At 33.4% G+C, this 19,210-nt stretch overlaps 2 protein-coding genes across 4 annotated transcripts; one reads left to right on the forward strand and one right to left on the reverse strand.

Annotated features, from left to right (window-relative positions):
* The first annotated feature begins 3,751 nt into the window (after nt 1–3,751).
* On the forward strand, nt 3,752–14,831 carry LOC25495853 (double-stranded RNA-binding protein 1). 3 transcript variants are annotated; one of them, XM_039835185.1, is made up of 6 exons: nt 3,752–4,143; nt 11,173–11,319; nt 12,208–12,443; nt 12,547–12,775; nt 13,573–13,968; nt 14,273–14,831. In XM_039835185.1, exons 1-6 carry the CDS (start codon nt 3,831–3,833, stop codon nt 14,536–14,538), a joined length of 1,587 nt encoding a protein of 528 aa, XP_039691119.1. In that variant the 5' UTR covers nt 3,752–3,830; the 3' UTR covers nt 14,539–14,831. The 3 variants fall into 3 exon arrangements, with proteins under 3 accessions (XP_039691119.1, XP_013451558.1, XP_039691120.1); XM_013596104.3 differs by having other exon boundaries at nt 3,753–4,143; nt 14,270–14,831; XM_039835186.1 differs by lacking the exon at nt 3,752–4,143 and adding an exon at nt 9,436–10,365 and having other exon boundaries at nt 14,270–14,831.
* A 2,067-nt stretch (nt 14,832–16,898) lies between these two features.
* LOC25495854 (annexin A13) lies at nt 16,899–18,648 on the reverse strand. The gene is made up of 4 exons (XM_013596107.3): nt 18,148–18,648; nt 17,724–17,942; nt 17,513–17,602; nt 16,899–17,261 (listed from the first exon to the last, which is right to left on the reverse strand). Exons 1-4 carry the CDS (start codon nt 18,568–18,570, stop codon nt 17,031–17,033), a joined length of 963 nt encoding a protein of 320 aa, XP_013451561.1. The 5' UTR covers nt 18,571–18,648; the 3' UTR covers nt 16,899–17,030.
* Between the last annotated feature and the right edge of the window lie 562 nt (nt 18,649–19,210).

Below are 19,210 nucleotides of genomic sequence, written 5' to 3' on the forward strand. Positions count from 1 at the left end.
CTATTCCCTTCAATTATCATGCGTGGTGGCTTAATCCATTCACCATTTTAGGCATAGGCTAATTGTTATTTCTGTTTTTGTTTTTTTTTTTTGCTCTCGTGTGCCTGTAAATATTGTTCTGACTTTTTTCCTCTCTGATACACCTTGTGCTAGGGGGACCTTTTGTTGTGATAATATATTTCATTTTAGCCTCTTCAAAAAAAATAATATTAATATTATTAAATAGTATCATAGTTATTAATATTCCTTTATAGGCGATATGAAAGTAGAATAATATAAAACAAGAAAATACAATCAGTGGGGGACATAAAATCGTATTCATAAATCATAACACAGAAAAGTTTACACATGCAAAATCCATAAAAGTGGATATAAATCTAGTCCGCTTTAATATCATCACTTGCACAATTCATTGAACTCGCATATAGACTTCAAACCAAATTGCAAAAAATATAATGTTTGAACATTTGATTGCACCAACCTAAGTTTATAATAGGAGAATAATCTGGTGTCAACATAGAAATAGAATCACGTACCACAACCCCCTACCAAAAATAGCAGAAATGAGACCCATGAAGAATAAAACCAACATCTGCTTGAATCAAAAACCATGTTTGAAAATGTGAACCCTTAACCGCAGTTACAAACCAACATCGAACCCCCATGACGAACATAACAAAACAGCGACAATGAGACCCTAACGTCGGCGGTGCGGGTTGCAGACCGCCCTTTGGGTGACTAACCTTCACGATAAAGGAGTGGTGACATTGTGGGTCTGCACGAGCACTATCCTTTTCTGAATCTACATTGCGGCGAAAAAGATGATCTAGAGAGAGGTCGGACTAAAAGGGTATGAAAGTCGATATGTGTGAAAATCGATAACTAAGAGCATTTTCAATGGGTGATGTTTTTCCTAATACTCCCTCCGTTCCAAAATATAAGCAAATTTTACTTTTTAGGTTCATTCAATCAATGATGTATGTGGTCCATAATATGAATCACATACATCATTAATTGAATGAACCTAAAAAGTCAAATTTACTTATATTTTGGAACGGAGGGAGTATCATTTAGAGCTTATTAGCTATTCAGATTGGAGAAGAAATAAGAGGGATTGCTTTGGGATACAATGCTTCATTAAAAAAGTTTTTTAAAAAATGCGCAACCAAATTATTTTTTGTTGAAATGTATTAATGTAAAATTATTAGTGAGACCCATTTAATAATTTTTTAAGAGTTGCTAGGTTGGAATGAATGAGTGTTTGTTATGCATTAACATTAAAACAGAGTAAATAAGTGATGTGTACATGTGAGGTCCAATTAAACTATCTCTTAGTAAAAGTATCACTACAGAGTCTATAACACTCTTCATTGCACATTTACTTCTTTTTTTTCCTGACGATAAACGTCACACTTACTTATTATACTTAAATTGAAGAATCCGGAAAAATAATAATATTTTCTTTCACCAAAATACTTTTATTTTAATTGTAATTCAAACAATCTCTTATTTACATTGTAAGAGATTTTTTTATGTTATTTTTTTTATAACAAATGAGGAACCAAAGCCCAAAAGAAAAAAAGAAAAAAAAAACAATTGCACAACGATATGAACATTCCTAAACATCCAGCTCTGGATATATCACCAAATAGAAAACTCTGAAGTTGCCTAAAAGGAGACTTGAAAAGATTATCACCAAAAGAACGTAGAGAGCAGTTATAATTACCAAGTCAATTGCCTCACTTCTTTCCTTCACACCAAATGTGAGAGTTGAGAAAATTGTCTAATACGACATTAGGGGTGTTATCGATGTAGTTTGGTTCAGTTTAGAGACTAAAAGTTATCCGAACCGCAAGATAGAAAAGCATGTGATATGTTTTGGTTCGGTTGGCTTTTAAAATGAAAGTCGAACCAAACCAATGCGGCTTATGTTGGTTCAGTTGTTGCGGTTTTTCGCAAGACAATACAACTGTTTCTTTCCAACATTTTTTCAACAAGCCAAAATGGAATATATATTAACACCAACGGGGAGCCCTTGAAAACACAAGGGGTGCCAACAAGGACCTCAAAAATTTACAAGCAGTTCATATGAAACCAAATGAAACCAAAAAATTAGCCGATACCCAGACAAACAAATGGGCTCGACCACCACATATGGAAGCTTAAACCAAAAGTCTCATTATATGCCTTTAACCACTAAAAAGAATGTAATTTCACTTTCTCTAGGAGATGGTGATAGTGGTGATTTCCATGTTCTTAAATAATTTGTTGTTGTGTTCGGTCCAGATAACCCAAACACAACAAAGTCAAAAAGTTGCATAAAGGAGCACTAAGGCCGAGGATCATCTGAAGAATGCATAAATTGAACAAAATGGTCACTTAAGTGATCTAGGTCAGCAAATTCAACACTAATCCATAATCTAACAAGACCCCAAAGGGAATCAAAAGAGGGACAATATAGGAACACATGATGAGCCGACTCCGTGGCTCCACACCTTGTCCCACAAAAACGCGAGTCATGACGAATAATTCCACACATCACCAAATTTTCCTTCGTCGGCAACCTATTCCGCAAGGAGATCAATTCCAAAGGATTAAAACTTAAGACCTTAAAAGAAATACACTATAAAGTTTCAAGTCTACATCACAACCTAAAAACTAAAATATTTAACTTAAAACTTAACAATTAATCTAACTTGGAGGACTCCCATCGATTCCTAAGCCTTATTTAATGTTCCCCAACTTGTCACTAGTATCAGTGGTCCATTAATGGACTTATAAAGACACTCTAACACTCAATTTAATTAGATGTCAAGAAGCTTAGACGTTTTTCTCATAATAAGATAGTGTTCCTTTTTTATAGTGAATTTCTCTTTCATAGGTAGTTGACAACGCCACATAAATACATTGATCAAATAGTTACATGTTTTGCACAACCGTTTGATCTTATTTGAAGGACTCATATCGATTCTAACATCTTATTTGTTATTTCCTAACTCGTCGTTGGCATTAGTGGTTCATAGCTAGGTTTTTGTTTCTTATTGAGCTTCAACTTTACGATTGAGTCTTGCTCTCGAAAAAAATTCAAAATATATTTTTACAATAGATTTCTTTTTCAAAAGTTATTATCGACACCATATAAACATATCAATTAAACATTTACACCCTTTAGGATACATAGATCAATCAACCATTTGATCTTACTTTGAGGACTCATATCGATTCTAACACCTTATCGACTTTTCCCCATCCCGTCGCTAGTATTGGTAGTCCTTATCTAAATTCATACTCCCTCCGGTTGAAAAAACAATTTTTTAGAAATATTGAATAATTAATGTATCTAACCTATAAAGTGACCGGATACATTAATTATTCAATATACCTAAAAAATCATTTTTTTACTTATAAATGTGACTAGAGGAAGTACGTCTCATCGGATTTTTTTAAAACTGTTCCAATACACAAGTTCCAATCCAAAAGAATATTAAAAATGTGATCGAATACATTAATTATTCAATATACCTAATACCTAAAAAGTCATATTTGACCTATAAATGTAATAAGAAGAAATACGGTCTCATCGGATTTTTCGAAACTGTTCCAATACACAAGTTCCAATCCAAAATAACATTAAAATAAGTTTTCCAATATAAATGTTACACGAGTAACATAGAGCTAGTAATATCATTGTACCACCTCACCATCAATCTTTCCCATTACACTGTCAGTGTACTCATCCGACGTATATAAACCAAAACATTAAAACCACCCCAACACAAAAAAAAACCAAAACCTTAAAACAAAAAAACATCATCGTTCAACATTCAACAATGTACAAGACCAAGCTTCAAGAACTATGTCAAAAAAATTCATACCCTCTTCCCGAATACCAAACAACCCGTGAAGGACCACCACACAATTCTCGTTTCTCAACAACCGTTACTGTTAACTCCATTTCCTTCTCTTCTCCTGAACCAGCACGCACCATTAAGCTGTCTCAAGATTCTGCTGCCATGGTTGCTTTTCATCATTTGGAATTGATGAAAAACCCTACTCCTGGTTCTCCTTTTCTTCAGGATTTTGGTTCTTTTCCTCAACCAGAACCTTGTTTGTCTGCTGTTTCTGTTTCATCCTTGTCTCAAGGTATGATTTTTGATTTGTTGTTAATTTTGTGATTTTGATTTTGTTTTTGTACACATGCATCAAAATGTTATATGTTATAAGTAAATATTTGTTGACATTCTTTAAGATTTAGGGTCTGCGAATTCTATGAAGCATGAACACTCCTCGGATTAGGCGTGTCCTGGTTGACACGACACCGACACTTGTAATTACACTGAATTATGTGATTTCTTTTAAATTATTAGCTGTGTAGCAATGTCTGTCTGTGTCGGGCCGGGTTCGATGTCAGTGTCCGTATCCGTACTTCACAGTCTGTGATTAAATTGACTTATTTGAGTTTATGTGCTGACATAACGAAACTTATCATTGTTGTTATTGTTATTGTTTTTGTGGTTTTGATTTTGTTGATTTGATATTTTTACACATGCATTAAACATTTGTTGAGGTATTTTAAGATCTAGGGTTTGTTTGGATTGATTTATTTGAGTTTATCTAATGTCGTAAGTTTTGTGAGAATGTTGTTTGGGTGATGGAACTCATGAAAACAGCTTATGACATGTCAACATTATGTGTCTGTTCCCTTTTCTGATCTGATGTCAGTTTGATAAGACTTGGTTGTTGTTTCTGTGGTTTTGATTTTTTTTTTTTTTTTTTTTTTTTTTTTATGGATTTGATTTGTTGGCATAAGAACTTGTTTATAAATTGTTTTCACGTTATTTTAATAAGTTCTCCGGGATAACTTATGAAAATAACTTGTAACTTATACGAAAACAATTTGACTTTGTGTTATAGAAGTAGGGTCTGTTTGGATTGGCTTATCTACTGATATAAGTTTTGGGCGACTGTTTCGGAGAACTTATGAAACCAGCTTATGACATTGTTCATAAGCTGTTTTGAGCTTATTTTCATAAGTTCTCCAATATAGTTTAGACAGCGTTGTCAAATAACGGCGATAGTGTTATAGTATAGCAGATTTTGATGAATCGACAATGGAAACTGCGATACGATCCTAGTTTCATTATTAGGAAAACATTGACCGTTATTCAGTTTCTACTAGCTGATATGGCGGCAATAGAGGAAAAAGGAATATTTTAGGATTTTTTTTTCTTAAATAAAACTGAAGAATCTGCATGTGTACCAAACATGACCTATTATAAAAGTAGAAAAAGAGTTAATGAGTATTACTTCTATATTCACCATAGTACGTAAACCTTTCAATATGGAAGCTATGTTCTTCCATCATTCCTTCTTTATCTGCATGCTGCGTGCCTTTTTTTTCTATATAAATGAATTATTTCAACCACTTGCGGCTTCCGCTTTTTCTAGCGGCGCTATTTTCTATGTCACATAGTGGATTTTTGGCGTTTCACATAGCGACTTATGGCATTTCACTATTTCCACAATCCGTTGTTGATAATGTTGAGTTTATAGACAAAGTCGCTAAAGGTATAGAATTGAAAGGTAGACAATCCCTGGACAAAAGTTTTACACGGTCATTGCATAAAGAATGTTTTATTCATAAAGATTTTTTTTATCCATCGACTAAATGTACGTGGAGACATGAGACATATTTGGTCTATTAAAAATTGAGAAGCACCAATTTAGTTCTTAAGAATGTCAAATGTGTAATTTAAGTTCTATTGTAGATTAATTTGACACACTTTTATCATTTTTGAGGATGAAATTGGTACTTTATATTTCTCATGATCAAATAGGTCTTAGTGTGTAAAATTGACATTATATAATACTTTAGCTTCGCTATCGCCGCTATTGGAAGCTGGATACGTATCCAACAAAACTTTAGGGTGTCAGAGTATTCAGCGTGAGCATATCCATTGGCACAACAACTTGTTTATGAGCTGTTTTCAGGTTATTTTAATAAGTGCTCCATGACAGCTTATGAAAATAACCTGTAGCTTACATGAAAACAATTTGACTTTGTGTTCTAGAAGTAGGGTCTGTTTGGATTGGCTTATCTACATATATAAGTTTTGGGAGACTGTTTGGGAGAACTTATGATTTTTTTTGTAAGCTGTTTTGTGCTTATTTTCATAAGTTCTCCAAGATAGTTTAGACATTGTTGTCAAATAACGGTGATAGCGGAACAATAGTGTTATAGTATAGCGGATTTTGAAGAATCAACTATGAAAATTGCAATACTATCCTAGTGTCACTATTAGGGAAACAGCGACCAATATTCAGTTTCTGCTAGCTGATACAGCGCAAAAAGAGGAAAAGGAAAATTTTAGGATTTTTTAAAAATAAAACTGAAGAATCTGCATGTGTACCAAACATGACCTATTATAAAAGTAGAAAAAAAGAGTTAATGAGTATTACTTCTATATTCACCGTAATATGTAAACCTTTCAATATGGAAGCTATGTTTTTCCATTATTCCTGTCTTTATCTGCATGCAGCGTACCTTTTTTTTTTTTTTTTTTTTTTTTCTTCTATATAAATGACTTATTTCAACCACTATGCGGCATCTGCTTTTTTCTGGCGGCGCTATTTGCTATTTCACATAGTCGATTTTTGGCGTTTCAAATAGCGGCTTTTTGGCATCTACTATTTTCCACAATTCGCTGTTGATAACGCTGAGTTTAGACAGAAAGTCGCTAAAGGTATAGAATTGAAAGGTAGACAATCCCTGTACAAAAGTTTTACACTGTCATTGCATAAAGAATGTTTTTATTCATAAAGATTGTTTTTACCCATCGACTAAATATACGCGGAGGCATATGAGACATATTTGGTCTATTAAAAATTGAGAAGCACCAATTTAGTTCTTAAGAATGTCAAATGTGTCATTTAAGTTCTATTACAGATTAATTTAACACACATTTGTCATTTTTAAGGATGAAATTGGTACTTTTTATTTCTCATGATCAAATAGGTCTTACCGTGTATGGCGAAAATACTTAAATTGCTTGTGATACAATGTGTCGACATGTATTTGGTGTCTGAAAAATGAAAAGTACCAATTTGGTTTTGAAGAATGTCAAATGTGTCCTTTTTCGTATTATTTTTAGTGGCATTTTAATTCTATTAGAGACTAATTTGACAACTTTAAGGATCAAATTGGTTTCTCATGATCAAACAGTTTTTTTTTTGTGTTTTTTGTCGGGATCTACGTGGATATTTACTCTAATTAATGCATTCGAATTGTGGTTGTTAAGGGAATCTGTTATGGCTGATTCATGTTGTTTGGTCTGGTTTCTCTTTTTAAGTAAATATGTTACTGTTTTGTTTCAATATTTTTAAATTTTTTTTGGGACACTTTGTAGTTCAAAGTGAAAATAACAGTCAAAGTTTTAAGTATTGGCATCCTTGATACGGAAAATTGACCAAGTTGGTCTCAATCGCTGTCGATGTGGCCTCAATCGCTGTCGGCAAATTAATGAGATATATGTTTGATTGAGGGGGAGTGGAGGATTTTAATAAAAGGGAAATACTAATTTATATATTAAATCCTGATAACATTATCAGGACCAATTTGAGTATTTCCACGATTAATTAAAACAATTGTTATACCTTACAAGTGCAAAAAAAAATTATGCGGGCATCTAATCAAATCATACTATAATGTCAATTACTACAGTACATCTTAAAATATCTCTACATAGATCAACTAATCTACTAATAAAAGATACAATCCGATGCATATGTAGAGATGTTGATGTGTTCTCCTAAGTAATCATTGAACTTCAGAATTTCTGATAAGTTGCAGACTGCAGAAGAAAAAAGTAAAAAAAAGCGTGTACATGGTACACATCTCATACGAACCGCTCTGCTAGGTTTGGCTGCTAGGGTTTCCCGGCGGCCTTCTCCTTGTTTTTCGCGGCCGTCCTCTTATTTTCCGGCAGCTTCCTTTCGTTTTTGCGGCTGACCTGCGCCCATCTCCTCCCACTTTCTCTCTTGTGGACATCAACTGTCTGTGATACGTTTGGATTGATAATTTTGGGATGATCGCAATCGTGTCAATGCCTTAGGTATTGCAAAGATTGAACCACGATCTCCCATTAGTATCAAGATTTCCCAGGAAGATTATGAGAAGGGAATTGATGACTGCAAGCGCTTACTCCATGGTCGTATGGTTATGAGCAAGGGAGATAAACCTTACACGGCTAAGGATTTATTTATGAAGCTTTCTAAATTATGGAAATTATCAGGAAATTGGAAACTGGTCTCTTTAGGGAGAGGTTTCTGAGTTTGAATTCTCTTCACTGGAGAACATGAGAAATGCATGGGCACATGGTACTATGACTTTAATAAAATTTTCGAGCAAGGTGGTAGAGGATGGGGGTAGCTGTGGGGTGCCAACCTGGTTCGGATGTTAAGTTATCTCCTGATGCCTTCCTTCACTTTTGATTCATAAAAAAAAAAAAAAGATGCATATGTAGAAAAATTATTGAATATAAATTAAATCCTCAAAAGAGTGAAGAAAGTGAAAACACATAAACAACAACGACATGGCTGAAATGACAGCAATCACATGTGCAGACATACCTGGAGAAAATGATAAAATCGAAGCGGAAAGAGAAGGTTGAGGAAGAGAAGAGTGATTAGGATGTAAGGGAGCTGAAATAGGTTTTTGTTGAGAGAAATGATTAAATGCTGACATAGCAACATTGTTTTCGGATCATTTGACGGATTCTGAAGCACAAGGGCAAAGTTTAGGAAAAGAATCGAGATGAAGAAGCAATTGAGCTAAAACAGGGTTTTGTTGAGAGAAGTGATCAGATGCAGACATATCAGCTTGCTTTGGGATGATTTGATGGTTTGTGAAGCGGAAAGAGAGGGTTGAGGATAAAAATCGAGGTTATGAAGAAAATGAGCTGAAATATGGTTTTGTTGAGAGAAGTGATTAGATGCAGACATAGCCGCGTTGTTTTGGGATAATTGAACGAATTTTGAAGCAGGAAGACAAGGTTGAGGATAAGAATCAAAATTAGGAAGAAAAGGAATTTCTTCAGGTTGTTTTGGGATGATTTGATGGTTTGTGAAGCGGAAAGACAACGTTGAGGAAAGGGAGAAGCAATAGGGTTTTGTTCAGAGAAGTGATTAGACGCAGACATCGCAACGTTGTTTTGGGATGATTTGATGGTTTGTGAAGGTTTGTGTGAGGTGGCTAATTTATATATTAAACCTGATAACATTTCATGTTACAAGATCACTCACAACCTCGTTTCTCATCTACCGTCGGCAGCGGAGCTTGAAAGGTTTGTGTGAGGTTGCTAATTTTCTTAATTGTATATATTATATAAGTATATATACTTTTCCATAAATTTGAGTAGGTGATACTCGTGGTTTAGTGGCTATTGCTATTTAACTTTTGCTCCGTGAACATGGTTCGAATCCACCTTTTGCATTGCAAAAGGATCCATATCCTAGTTGCAAAAGGATGTGGAACACAATTTTCTTAATGTGAAGGTGTCTTAATGGTTATATACACATGTTATAGTATTATTATTTCATATTATACATATTATGTTTTGCACATATATGACCAAGTTACACAGCAGTCCAGCAGTAGTGTTCAACTGGCGAGCAGCATGTTATGAGTTCGAAACTAGGATATGGGTCCTTTTGCATTTCTTCTGTGTTTTTTTAAACAAAAAAATTCTGCAATGCAAAAGGTGGATTCAAACCATGTTCACGGAGCAAAAGTTAATAACAATAGCCAATAAACCACGAGTATCACCTACTCAAATTTATGGAGAAGAATATATACTTATATAGTATATACATTAAGAAAATTAGCCACCTCACACAAACCTTTCAAACTCCGCCGCCGACGGTAGATGAAAAACGAGGGTTGTGAGTGATCATTCTCTTGTAACCTGAAATGTTATTAGGGTTTAATATATAAATAAGCCACCTCACACAATACTTCACAAGTTGTCAAATCATCCCAAAACAACGCCGCGAAGTCTGCCTCTAACCACTTCTCTGAACAAAACCCTATTGCTTCTCCCTTTCCTCAACCTTGTCTTTCCGCTTCACAAACCATGAAATCATCCCAAAACAACCCTGAAGAAAGTCCTTTTCTTCCTAATTTCGATTCTTATCCTCAACCTTGTCTTCCTGCTTCAAAATTCGTTCAATTATCCCAAGACAGCGCTCCTATTTCCGCATCTAATGGCTTCTCTCTTCAAAACCCTATTCCACCTCCTTTACATCCTAATCTCTCTTCTTTTCCTCAACCTTCTCTTCCCGATTCTTCGATTTTTTCATTTTCTCGAGGTATGTCTCTGCACATGTCATTGTTGTCATTTCATCACATGTCGTTGTTGTTTCTGCGTTTTCACTTTCTTCATTCTTTTGAGGATTTAATTTATATTCAATGATTTTTCTACATATGCATTCGATTATATCTTTTATTAGTAGATCTGTGTAGAGATATTTGAAGATATACTCTAATAAATTGACATCATAGTATGATTTGATTAGATGCACGCATACATTTTTTTTTTTTTTACACTTGTAAGAGATAACAAATGTTTTAATTCATCGTGTAAATACTCAAATTGGTCCTAATAATATTGAAGTGTGGTTTTTCATGATTCCCAAAATTATTTGTTGTTCTGAGGTTTTTATATTCGATTTTAAGAGGAATTATACATATCCGTATTGTTATGTTTGGTGTGCTTTCTCTATTAAGTGAATATGTTGCTGTTTTGTTTCTATGTTCAAAATAGTTTTGTGCACTTTTGTAATTAAAAATGAAAACAACGGTTGAAAATTTAAATCTTGCAATTGTTGATATTCCGGCAAATTGACTGACGTGGTCTCAATTGCAGTTGAGGAAAACTTTGAAAACCTTGTTGTAGTTGATGGATTTGGATAATAAATTGTGATTATTTAATTTGACCGTTCATGTTATCGATTGCTGCATCTGTTGAGGTTTTCTTTAACTTTTACGAAGGAAAATAGTGCTTAGAATTATAAGGATTTTTTGTTTTTTCTCGTTTGCTGGTTTTGCTTTTGTAAATTATATTCCATATCTTAATCTTTACATAAGTTTCACGTTTATGTCCATTGGACCTGTAGGTTCACCTGTTCTCAGCCCTGAAGTTGGAAGCACACTTCCTACAAACCAAGTGTTCCAACCAAATTCAGAACCAGTATGCCAAACTATTCAGATCAGTAGCCCTGTTGCAGCTGTTACAGATGTTGTGAAAGAACAAGAACTGAAAAGTAATTTGATTTTCTGTCTTTTGTTTATTTGATTAATTTGACACTCAGTTGAGTGGTACAAAGATTTTTATTTCATAAGAGCCAGCGAGGTTTTTGGAGCGGCAGATTTAAGTTTAAAGGCCCCCATTTTCATTTATATTTGTTTCTCAATTAATTTATCTTTAGAATATCTAGTTACTTGATGTTTCTTTCCACAACTCTGTAAATGCATTTTTCGTTGTCTTTGTGCTCCATCTTGTGTTTTATCGTTATGATTATGCTATTTGATTCTTGTTTGAATATATATTTACTATAACTTATGAAACAATGGTGTTGGCTTTGACATGTGACAAAATAGGCACAGAGAAACATCAAATTTAACAAACTGTAAGACATGCACACACACATGATCAAAAATTTAGGAAAAGAACTGATTATATATGAAGACACCCTCCTTAACACTCACATAGCTTCAAGATTTACAATATGATACATGTTCTGTGTCAATAATACTCGGTATTCAGAAATCCGTGTACGAGTACAATCCTAATTTTATTTTTCAATGTTAAATGGCCATGTCGAGTTAAAAATATGAAACAGATGCAAGATTAACATGTTTCCTTAGTGCATTGGAACAATTTTCATGTCAGTGTGTGTCCTTGCTTTCTAGAATATAGTATGTGTTATGCGCCATAAAACAATGGCTAATATCTATCAACTACCTTAGTTTACTACGGAGGCATCACTTCTATATTTTCCCTATTGGTTTGATTCTTTCATGCTTCAAGGGATTGTTTGGATTCTTCCATCACTTCTATGATGGTTTTATATTCTTCTGTTTATGATTAATCAAATTGATAATAGTATTATGTATTAATTCTGACTTTCCGACATTCAACTTTGTCATAGGTATGATGCATCTGTACAAGAGCCAACTGCAAAACTATGCTCAAAAGAGGAACTTGAAGCTTCCAGAGTATGCTCCTGAGTGGGAAGGTCCACCTCATAACATGCGTTTCCGGTGCAAAGTTACAATTGATGGACAGACCTTTGAGAGTCCTAGGTTCTATTCTACATTGAGGGATGCTGAATATGCTGCCGCTGAAGTTGCTTTTAAATCATTACAACCAGCTGGAGTTCAAGAGGCTAGTCTTAATCTCTTGTGGTCAATTAAATAATTTTCTTACTCTAACTTAAAAGTTCTTTTGTTTTGTTCTCTTTACATCTATATGATTGTCTAAATTTCAGGAAGGTATTCTGATGTATAAGAACCTTTTACAAGAACTAATTCAAAAGGGAGGACTACTTCAGTTGCCTGTTTATAGTACTACAAAATCTGGTGAGGCTCACAGGCCGACATTTACTTCACAAGTGGAAATTGAAGGGAAGGTATATACTGGAGAAGAATCTAAGACCAAGAAGCAGGCAGAGATGAGTGCAGCCAAGGTTGCTTATACAACTTTGAAAGAACTCAAAGGTATGTTTATAATATTAGTGTTTCAGTGCTCCATAACATACGCATATAGATATGTATAATTTAAACGACTTTATTTGTATCTCAGCATGCATTTGACTGTTGATCTTATTCTTAACTACAAAACATTGTAAAAGCAAGTACGGCGTAGCTTGGATCTGTATAGAGTTTTATTTTTAGACATGTATATTTGTTTATTTTGTGATTGAGTGCTCATAAATCATAACTTACGTTGGCTTGATATCTTTCTGCTTTACCGGTCCAGTACTATAAAGTTAACTGAAAAGAACTAAACATGATCGTGTAGGTCTTTCGTATTTACCAATTAGAAGTTTTCTGTTGTCCATGTATCACTGTTAAATATGCATACTCTACTTAATTATGCTACAGTGTTGCCAATTTGTGAAGGATGGCGGTGCCGTGGCATTTCATGGTGGGTATGGCGGATATTTTGCTTTCCACAATGGTCCGCCATTGATAACACTGTTATACTATACATCTTTCTTCTTTGCACTTGACTGTGTCTTTCCAAGTCTCCTCTTGCCTGTGGCGTTTCATGAATATTGAAATGATTTTAAGCTACTAAAGCGAAATATTGACTATAAGAACCTTTGAATTGCAATTTTGTTTTGTTTATCTAGTTATTGGACTCTAATGTTTTCTTCCTTTGTAGTTGAATTATAGTGACAGGTACATTAATTTTTGGTTATCATCATTACCATCATCATCGTATTAAGATGTAAGAGGCTGTTATCTTTTTATGCACTAAACATAATATTCAGTGAACTTCTGTTTTTCAGCTCATGGTGGACAATCTCCTGAATTGTTTCCTAACGGCTCAAAGTCAAATGTTGTAATTGGTCTGCAGCACCATTCTTCAGGAGAGTCGTCTGACCGCTCAAAGGCAAATGTCATACTGGGTCTGCAACATCATTCTGCTGGAGGATCGTCTGACCACTCTAGGGCAAATGTCATAACTGGTATGCAACATCATTCTGCTGGAGGATTCCCGGCAAACCCTGGACCAGTCATCCAGAATCCACATAACACCGGTCTGCAACATCATTCTGCTGGAGGATTTCCGGCAAACCCTGGACCAGTCATCCAGAATCCACATAACTCCGGTCTGCAACATCATTCTGCTGGAGGATTGCCGGCAAACCCTGGACCAGTCATCCAGAATCCACATAACAAAGGTGAGTCACTAAAGCCTTTATCATTTCTACTGTTATATAAACTCTGACGAATAATATATATTTTTGTATCTTGTGTCGTACCTTCTATGTATATTAGGAAGTTATATACTACTGTTAAAATGTTAACTTTGAACGGCATTAGTCTCAGATGAGAATGAGGTGTAATTTCAGTTTTCAAGATTTAGTTCGCAATACATTAATAAATCCACGTCTCTTCTGAAATAATCAGGTTGAGGAGATAAAGTTAGATCTTAGAACACATGATACTGCGATTTCATTTACTTTTTGTTTTTTGTTACAGTAGAGGAAAAATTGTCTTCATCTGGAAATAAGAATGACTGCTCGAAAGTTTCGTTCCCATCCAATCCCAGGGCTATTCCTACTTCAGTCTCTGACAGCAACAATGTTGATATTGGGACAAATAATGTGTCTTCAACTTCAGTAGGCACCCCACCGGGCCGAATGAGGGTCCGTGTTTACTCAAGAAAGACAAATGTTGAAATTGCACCTGGTGGTACTTTGATGCCGTGTAGCGACGACAAGTATGTTGCTTACTCCTACTCTGAATAAGATTATTGGAAAGCTGCAGATCATGTCCTTGTTGTTTCAAACTTTGTCCCTGGAGTACATTCATGTAGAAAAAGAAGAATTGGAGCAGCTTAGTCAATAAGCTATGATAAACAACCCGGGTTTTATGCTTATAAGCACTCTGATAACTATTCCTTTAATTTTTATGCTTCTTGTTTGCATGGTGAATTACATGCTAGATCGCTCGGAGTATATTTATTTTATTTTTGGTACAGTCTCAGTTATATATTACATCCTTCTAAGTTTATGGTACTATCAATTTTATTTTTTTTTAATATTGTTTTTCTAAGTTTATTCTGTAAGAGAGAAGAGTAATTTGCTTCCTTTCAAATGCCGGAGAATCAAGGGGATGAGATTCACTTTGATGAATCTTTTTCTCACCAATTAGAGAGGTTCACAAGGCCTAGCTCAATAGGCAATGCAGGTATTGTTAGGCTTGTCACTTTGTTTTGGGTCCGAACCCTGAAGCTCGTAGTTATGTGTGTGTGTTTCAGTGGTGCTTGTCACTTTATCTATTGACTCAGAAGAAAATGTCTGGTTGGAGAGGATCCCAACCTAGAGTCAAGAGAGTGGCTCAAGAAAGATAATCTAAGCATATGAAGTATATGTTTGGTTCCATATTTTGGTGAGACAAAATTGATTCTTGATGTGTATAATTGATTTTGATATGTTTGGTTTCTTTGTAATATATTTAATTTTGTCTGTGGAATTTATTCCACTTGAAGTTAGAAATTGTAGCTTCTGATTTTAGAAATTGTTCAACTCATTTTTTTTCAAAAAAAAAAAAAAAAAAAAACTCACTTTTACATGAATACATTCAAATATAAACCACTTTACCTTCAAACTCAATTTTGCAAAACTAATTCATTCAAAATCTAATTTTTCCACTGCAAAACCAAACATTCTCACTGAAAAGCTATCAAGAACCTATAAGAAGGCTACAAGAGAGTTGACAATGAATTGTGGAGGCGACTAAGGAATAGGACCCTACACTATATACAAATTCTTATGTTCTTTTGGTTAAACATTTTTTTTTTATATCTTATATACAAAAGTTACACATATTTATAAGCTTGTATAAATAGGAAAGAGGGGAAATATAATCAAATTTCATAAATAATTTAAAAATAGTCTTTTTTTTTAGCAAAATTAAAATACTTTAATTAACCGAATATGTTCCGCAAATAAGCTATATGATTGTGAAGAGAGGTTTGCTTGGTAAGACAAAATTGCTATCTTATAGCGTATAAATTTTTATGACTAAAGAAAAATTGTTTGATAGCGAACATTTTCTCATTAGGTTTTTAAGTTTCTTTTTCACAAGTTAATAGTAATTTTTTGAAAGTAACTTTTTAGCTTATATAACATTTGTCAAAAAAAAAAATATAACATATTTTTCTTGTTTTTACTCTTATTTTTATTTAAAAAATTATATATTCGTTTAAAATATCACATTTTGTTAGAAACATTTTATGTTTTATATGTCCTTGTGAGTTTAGCTCAATTGATAAGGACAATGCATAATATATACAAGGTTCGGGATTCAAACCTTGGACACCACAAAAAAAAAAGTTTTATATGAAGTGGTATATGATCTGGTGATGAAAAATAATGAACATCAATAAAATTATAAGAAAATTCTCTTAAAATTTCATTTAAAAAATGTCATATCACTATATTTTAGATAAAAAAAATTGAATGAGGTAAGAGTTATCCAGATTTAAAATAGGGGATCGTAACTGCAATCAAACTTTATTTTTTGTAAGGATAAAAATGGAAATAAATTTCTTTTTTTTTTGAAGGAGAAATAAATTTCTTATGACAGTGAGTTTGTTTCTAACCTAGTTCTTTTATTTTCATAGAATTATGATAGAGGCAAAATTGAGTTATGCTTGGTTCAGCAAAAACTAGATTAATGTGTCCCTTAACATCTAATAAGTCCTTAATGTGTATTAGTTAGTACACTCTAATTTACAGGGTGACTAACATTATAAAAAAAGAAGAGATGACCAGCATGGAAATATCATAAAGAGTGGAGAGAAACATGTCGTTTGAGAGAAGAAAAAAGCATGGAAAATGGAATATAAGATCCCACTATCTTCTTAGTTTAATAGTTAAACTCAAAAGAAAACATTGATAAGTAGAAATTCTAATAATTTACTTATCATTCATCTTTTGCTAAGACATTGACAAGTAGACTCCAAATAACCAAACAAATCCCATTTTTCTGACTCAACTCTATATATAATAGTTGCATAAAGAACTAAAAGAAATAGCCAAAAAATATAGTTTGCACATAAAGTACTTAAAAAATAGCAAAATTTGCTTTGCTTCTTAAAAAGGGACATAATTTTTTTAACATTGTCAATTATATAACTATATAATACAATTAATTAAGCTACAAAAGTTATTCAACTCATAAAGAAACTCAAAAAAGCTAATATGAATTACATTGTTCTCAACAAGTTTTGTTGCTAATTGCTATAGATGTTAGAAGGGGTGCAAGTTTTTGTAGCCAAGGCAACTAGAAAGTCTCTATAGTCCCCACATGGAATGCTTTCACATATAAAATCACCAAGTTCCTTCTCATACTTTTCTTTGAAAACCCTTCTAATCTCATCCATGTCTATATCTGCCCTACTCACCAATGTTCTTGCCAAAGTTCCTATGTCTCTTTTTTCCCTTTTGATGCTTGTATATAGTTCCTGCCAATATTCAATTAGGTTAAATATGTGTTTGATCCGATTAAAGTTGGTAAAATTTGATTTAGGTCATGAAAATTTTATATTATATCAGACTATCTAACCAATGTGTTTTTAGTCACTCATCAGTCTCTTGAGAACTAAAAAGTAAAAAACACAATTTTTTGTAATTTTTTCGAACTAATCTATGAAGAAAAAAAATTATGACCAAAATTAAAATTTGTGGAAGAAACAAAGTTTAAAAAAAGAGTTACCTTTGCATAATAATATGCTTGATTGCAAATGCAGTTCACAACCACCATTAGAGATTTACCAAATTGTCCATAATTTCCCCTCTTGATAGACTAAAACAAAAATGCATTCAAGATACATAAGCAAATTTAAAATCTATATCAAATAATGAAATAGATTCAATGAGGCAAGGAGAAAGAGGATAATTACTAGCATAATCTAATTATATAGTACCTTGGTATAGTCATGCCCATAAATGTGTTTGTAACTCAAAAATGTTAGTTTCAATTGTGGAATACTTCTCTTGCTTAAAATTTCTAGCACAACAGCTTCATCTATAGCTCCTAAACTTCCTTCACCAGTTTCATATAGCCTCCTTGCATCACACTTAGATATATGATGGCTAATATCTGCTTGGTGAGCTTTATGTGATGCTGACAATGCCGTAAGAATCTGCATATTCAAAATCAAACCTTATTTTCTTTAAATTTGCAAAAAAAAGTTGAATTTTTGTTTTCCTATAAAGAGTGTTTGCCGATAACCTCAACTGCTTTGAGTTAAGAGTTAAAAACTCGGGTCTCAAACCCTGATAAAAGAGGAAAATATGAACATAACATCAAATATACTAACATTTGTCTATAAAAGATAATAACCCTACCTTTTGAAATGGATGTGGAGGGTCCAAATTCATAATATCTTGGTCCAATTGTCTTCTAAACATTTTGTGATATGCTTGTGTTATGAGAACGATATGACTTGATTTCCTACCTACAAAAATCTCCACAAGAGCCTTGAAATTGGTCTCATCTTGTTGAAGAGCTTCCCTAGCCACAAAAGCATCTCTATCATGAGGACATAGCATCCATAAAGACAAAGTAGAAAATTTCATAGAAGAAAAACCATCTTCATCATATCTTTGTAATTGACTTATCAAGTCTTCACCATAGACTGTCTTATAAGTCTCTCTTAGTTGTTGTCTTTCAAGGATGGTTAAGCAAGAAAGAGATGGAACTAGTTGGCTCAAACCACCTAAGGAATCATGAATTTTCTTGCAATCATGCTCAAAATTATGGTTTGTCATGGTTAGAATGTTAGTAGCAATATGTGGAAAAGAAAACTATGGAATGGTCTTATTTGTTGAAAATAGTTGAGATGACTATTTTACATGTATTTAAGTAGCTATTACTTGATGGGCAAGGCAAGAATACTACTTTTTGGAAAGGAAATTGGGCAATGGTGGACTCAATGGCCAATAAGTAACTTTTTTTTTTTTTTTTTTATATATATTTCATTGATTAAAAAGACGGTTTTAAATTAATTGAATTTTGTAAAATTAATTTTGGCCAAAAGGGTTGAAAGCAAATTGGTTAATATTTGAATATATTTACACAAAAATGACTTGAATAAAAGTTTAAACTTCAAAATTAATCATAGAAATAAATTTCCAAATCGTAGCGTAGCACCCATCGATCGAGTGAGTTCGAGGTGGTTCATGCTTTCTATATAAGTCATTGTACGCCCTCTACCCCACGCATCAGCTCGCGTGGTTCACTGGTTCTCTTCAAACTAAAATCAAAATCAATTATACTCGAAAACATTCAAACATCTCAAAATCAATTCAAAGTAATTTATAAAGTTATGTCTCTTAAATTTAGTAAAGTGAGGGATTAAAAGTTGAAAAAGATGAGTGGTAAGTGAAATTTCTAAGTATTGAGTTAAAG

This window comes from Medicago truncatula, chromosome 6 (genome assembly GCF_003473485.1).
Source record: "Medicago truncatula cultivar Jemalong A17 chromosome 6, MtrunA17r5.0-ANR, whole genome shotgun sequence".
NCBI classification, from domain to species: domain Eukaryota; kingdom Viridiplantae; phylum Streptophyta; class Magnoliopsida; order Fabales; family Fabaceae; genus Medicago; species Medicago truncatula.

Coding starts and splice junctions, on each gene's coding strand:
- LOC25495854 (XM_013596107.3), bottom strand. CDS start 18,570: ATGACAAACCATAATTTTGAGCATGATTGCAAGAAAATTCATGATTCC. Junction 17,943..18,147: donor CTCCACATCCATTTCAAAAG/GTAGGGTTATTA, acceptor TTGAATATGCAG/ATTCTTACGGCATTGTCAGC. Junction 17,603..17,723: donor ATGGGCATGACTATACCAAG/GTACTATATAAT, acceptor TTTTTGTTTTAG/TCTATCAAGAGGGGAAATTA.
- LOC25495853 (XM_013596104.3), top strand. CDS start 3,831: ATGTACAAGACCAAGCTTCAAGAACTATGTCAAAAAAATTCATACCCT. Junction 11,320..12,207: donor GAAAGAACAAGAACTGAAAA/GTAATTTGATTT, acceptor ACTTTGTCATAG/GTATGATGCATCTGTACAAG. Junction 12,444..12,546: donor AACCAGCTGGAGTTCAAGAG/GCTAGTCTTAAT, acceptor TCTAAATTTCAG/GAAGGTATTCTGATGTATAA.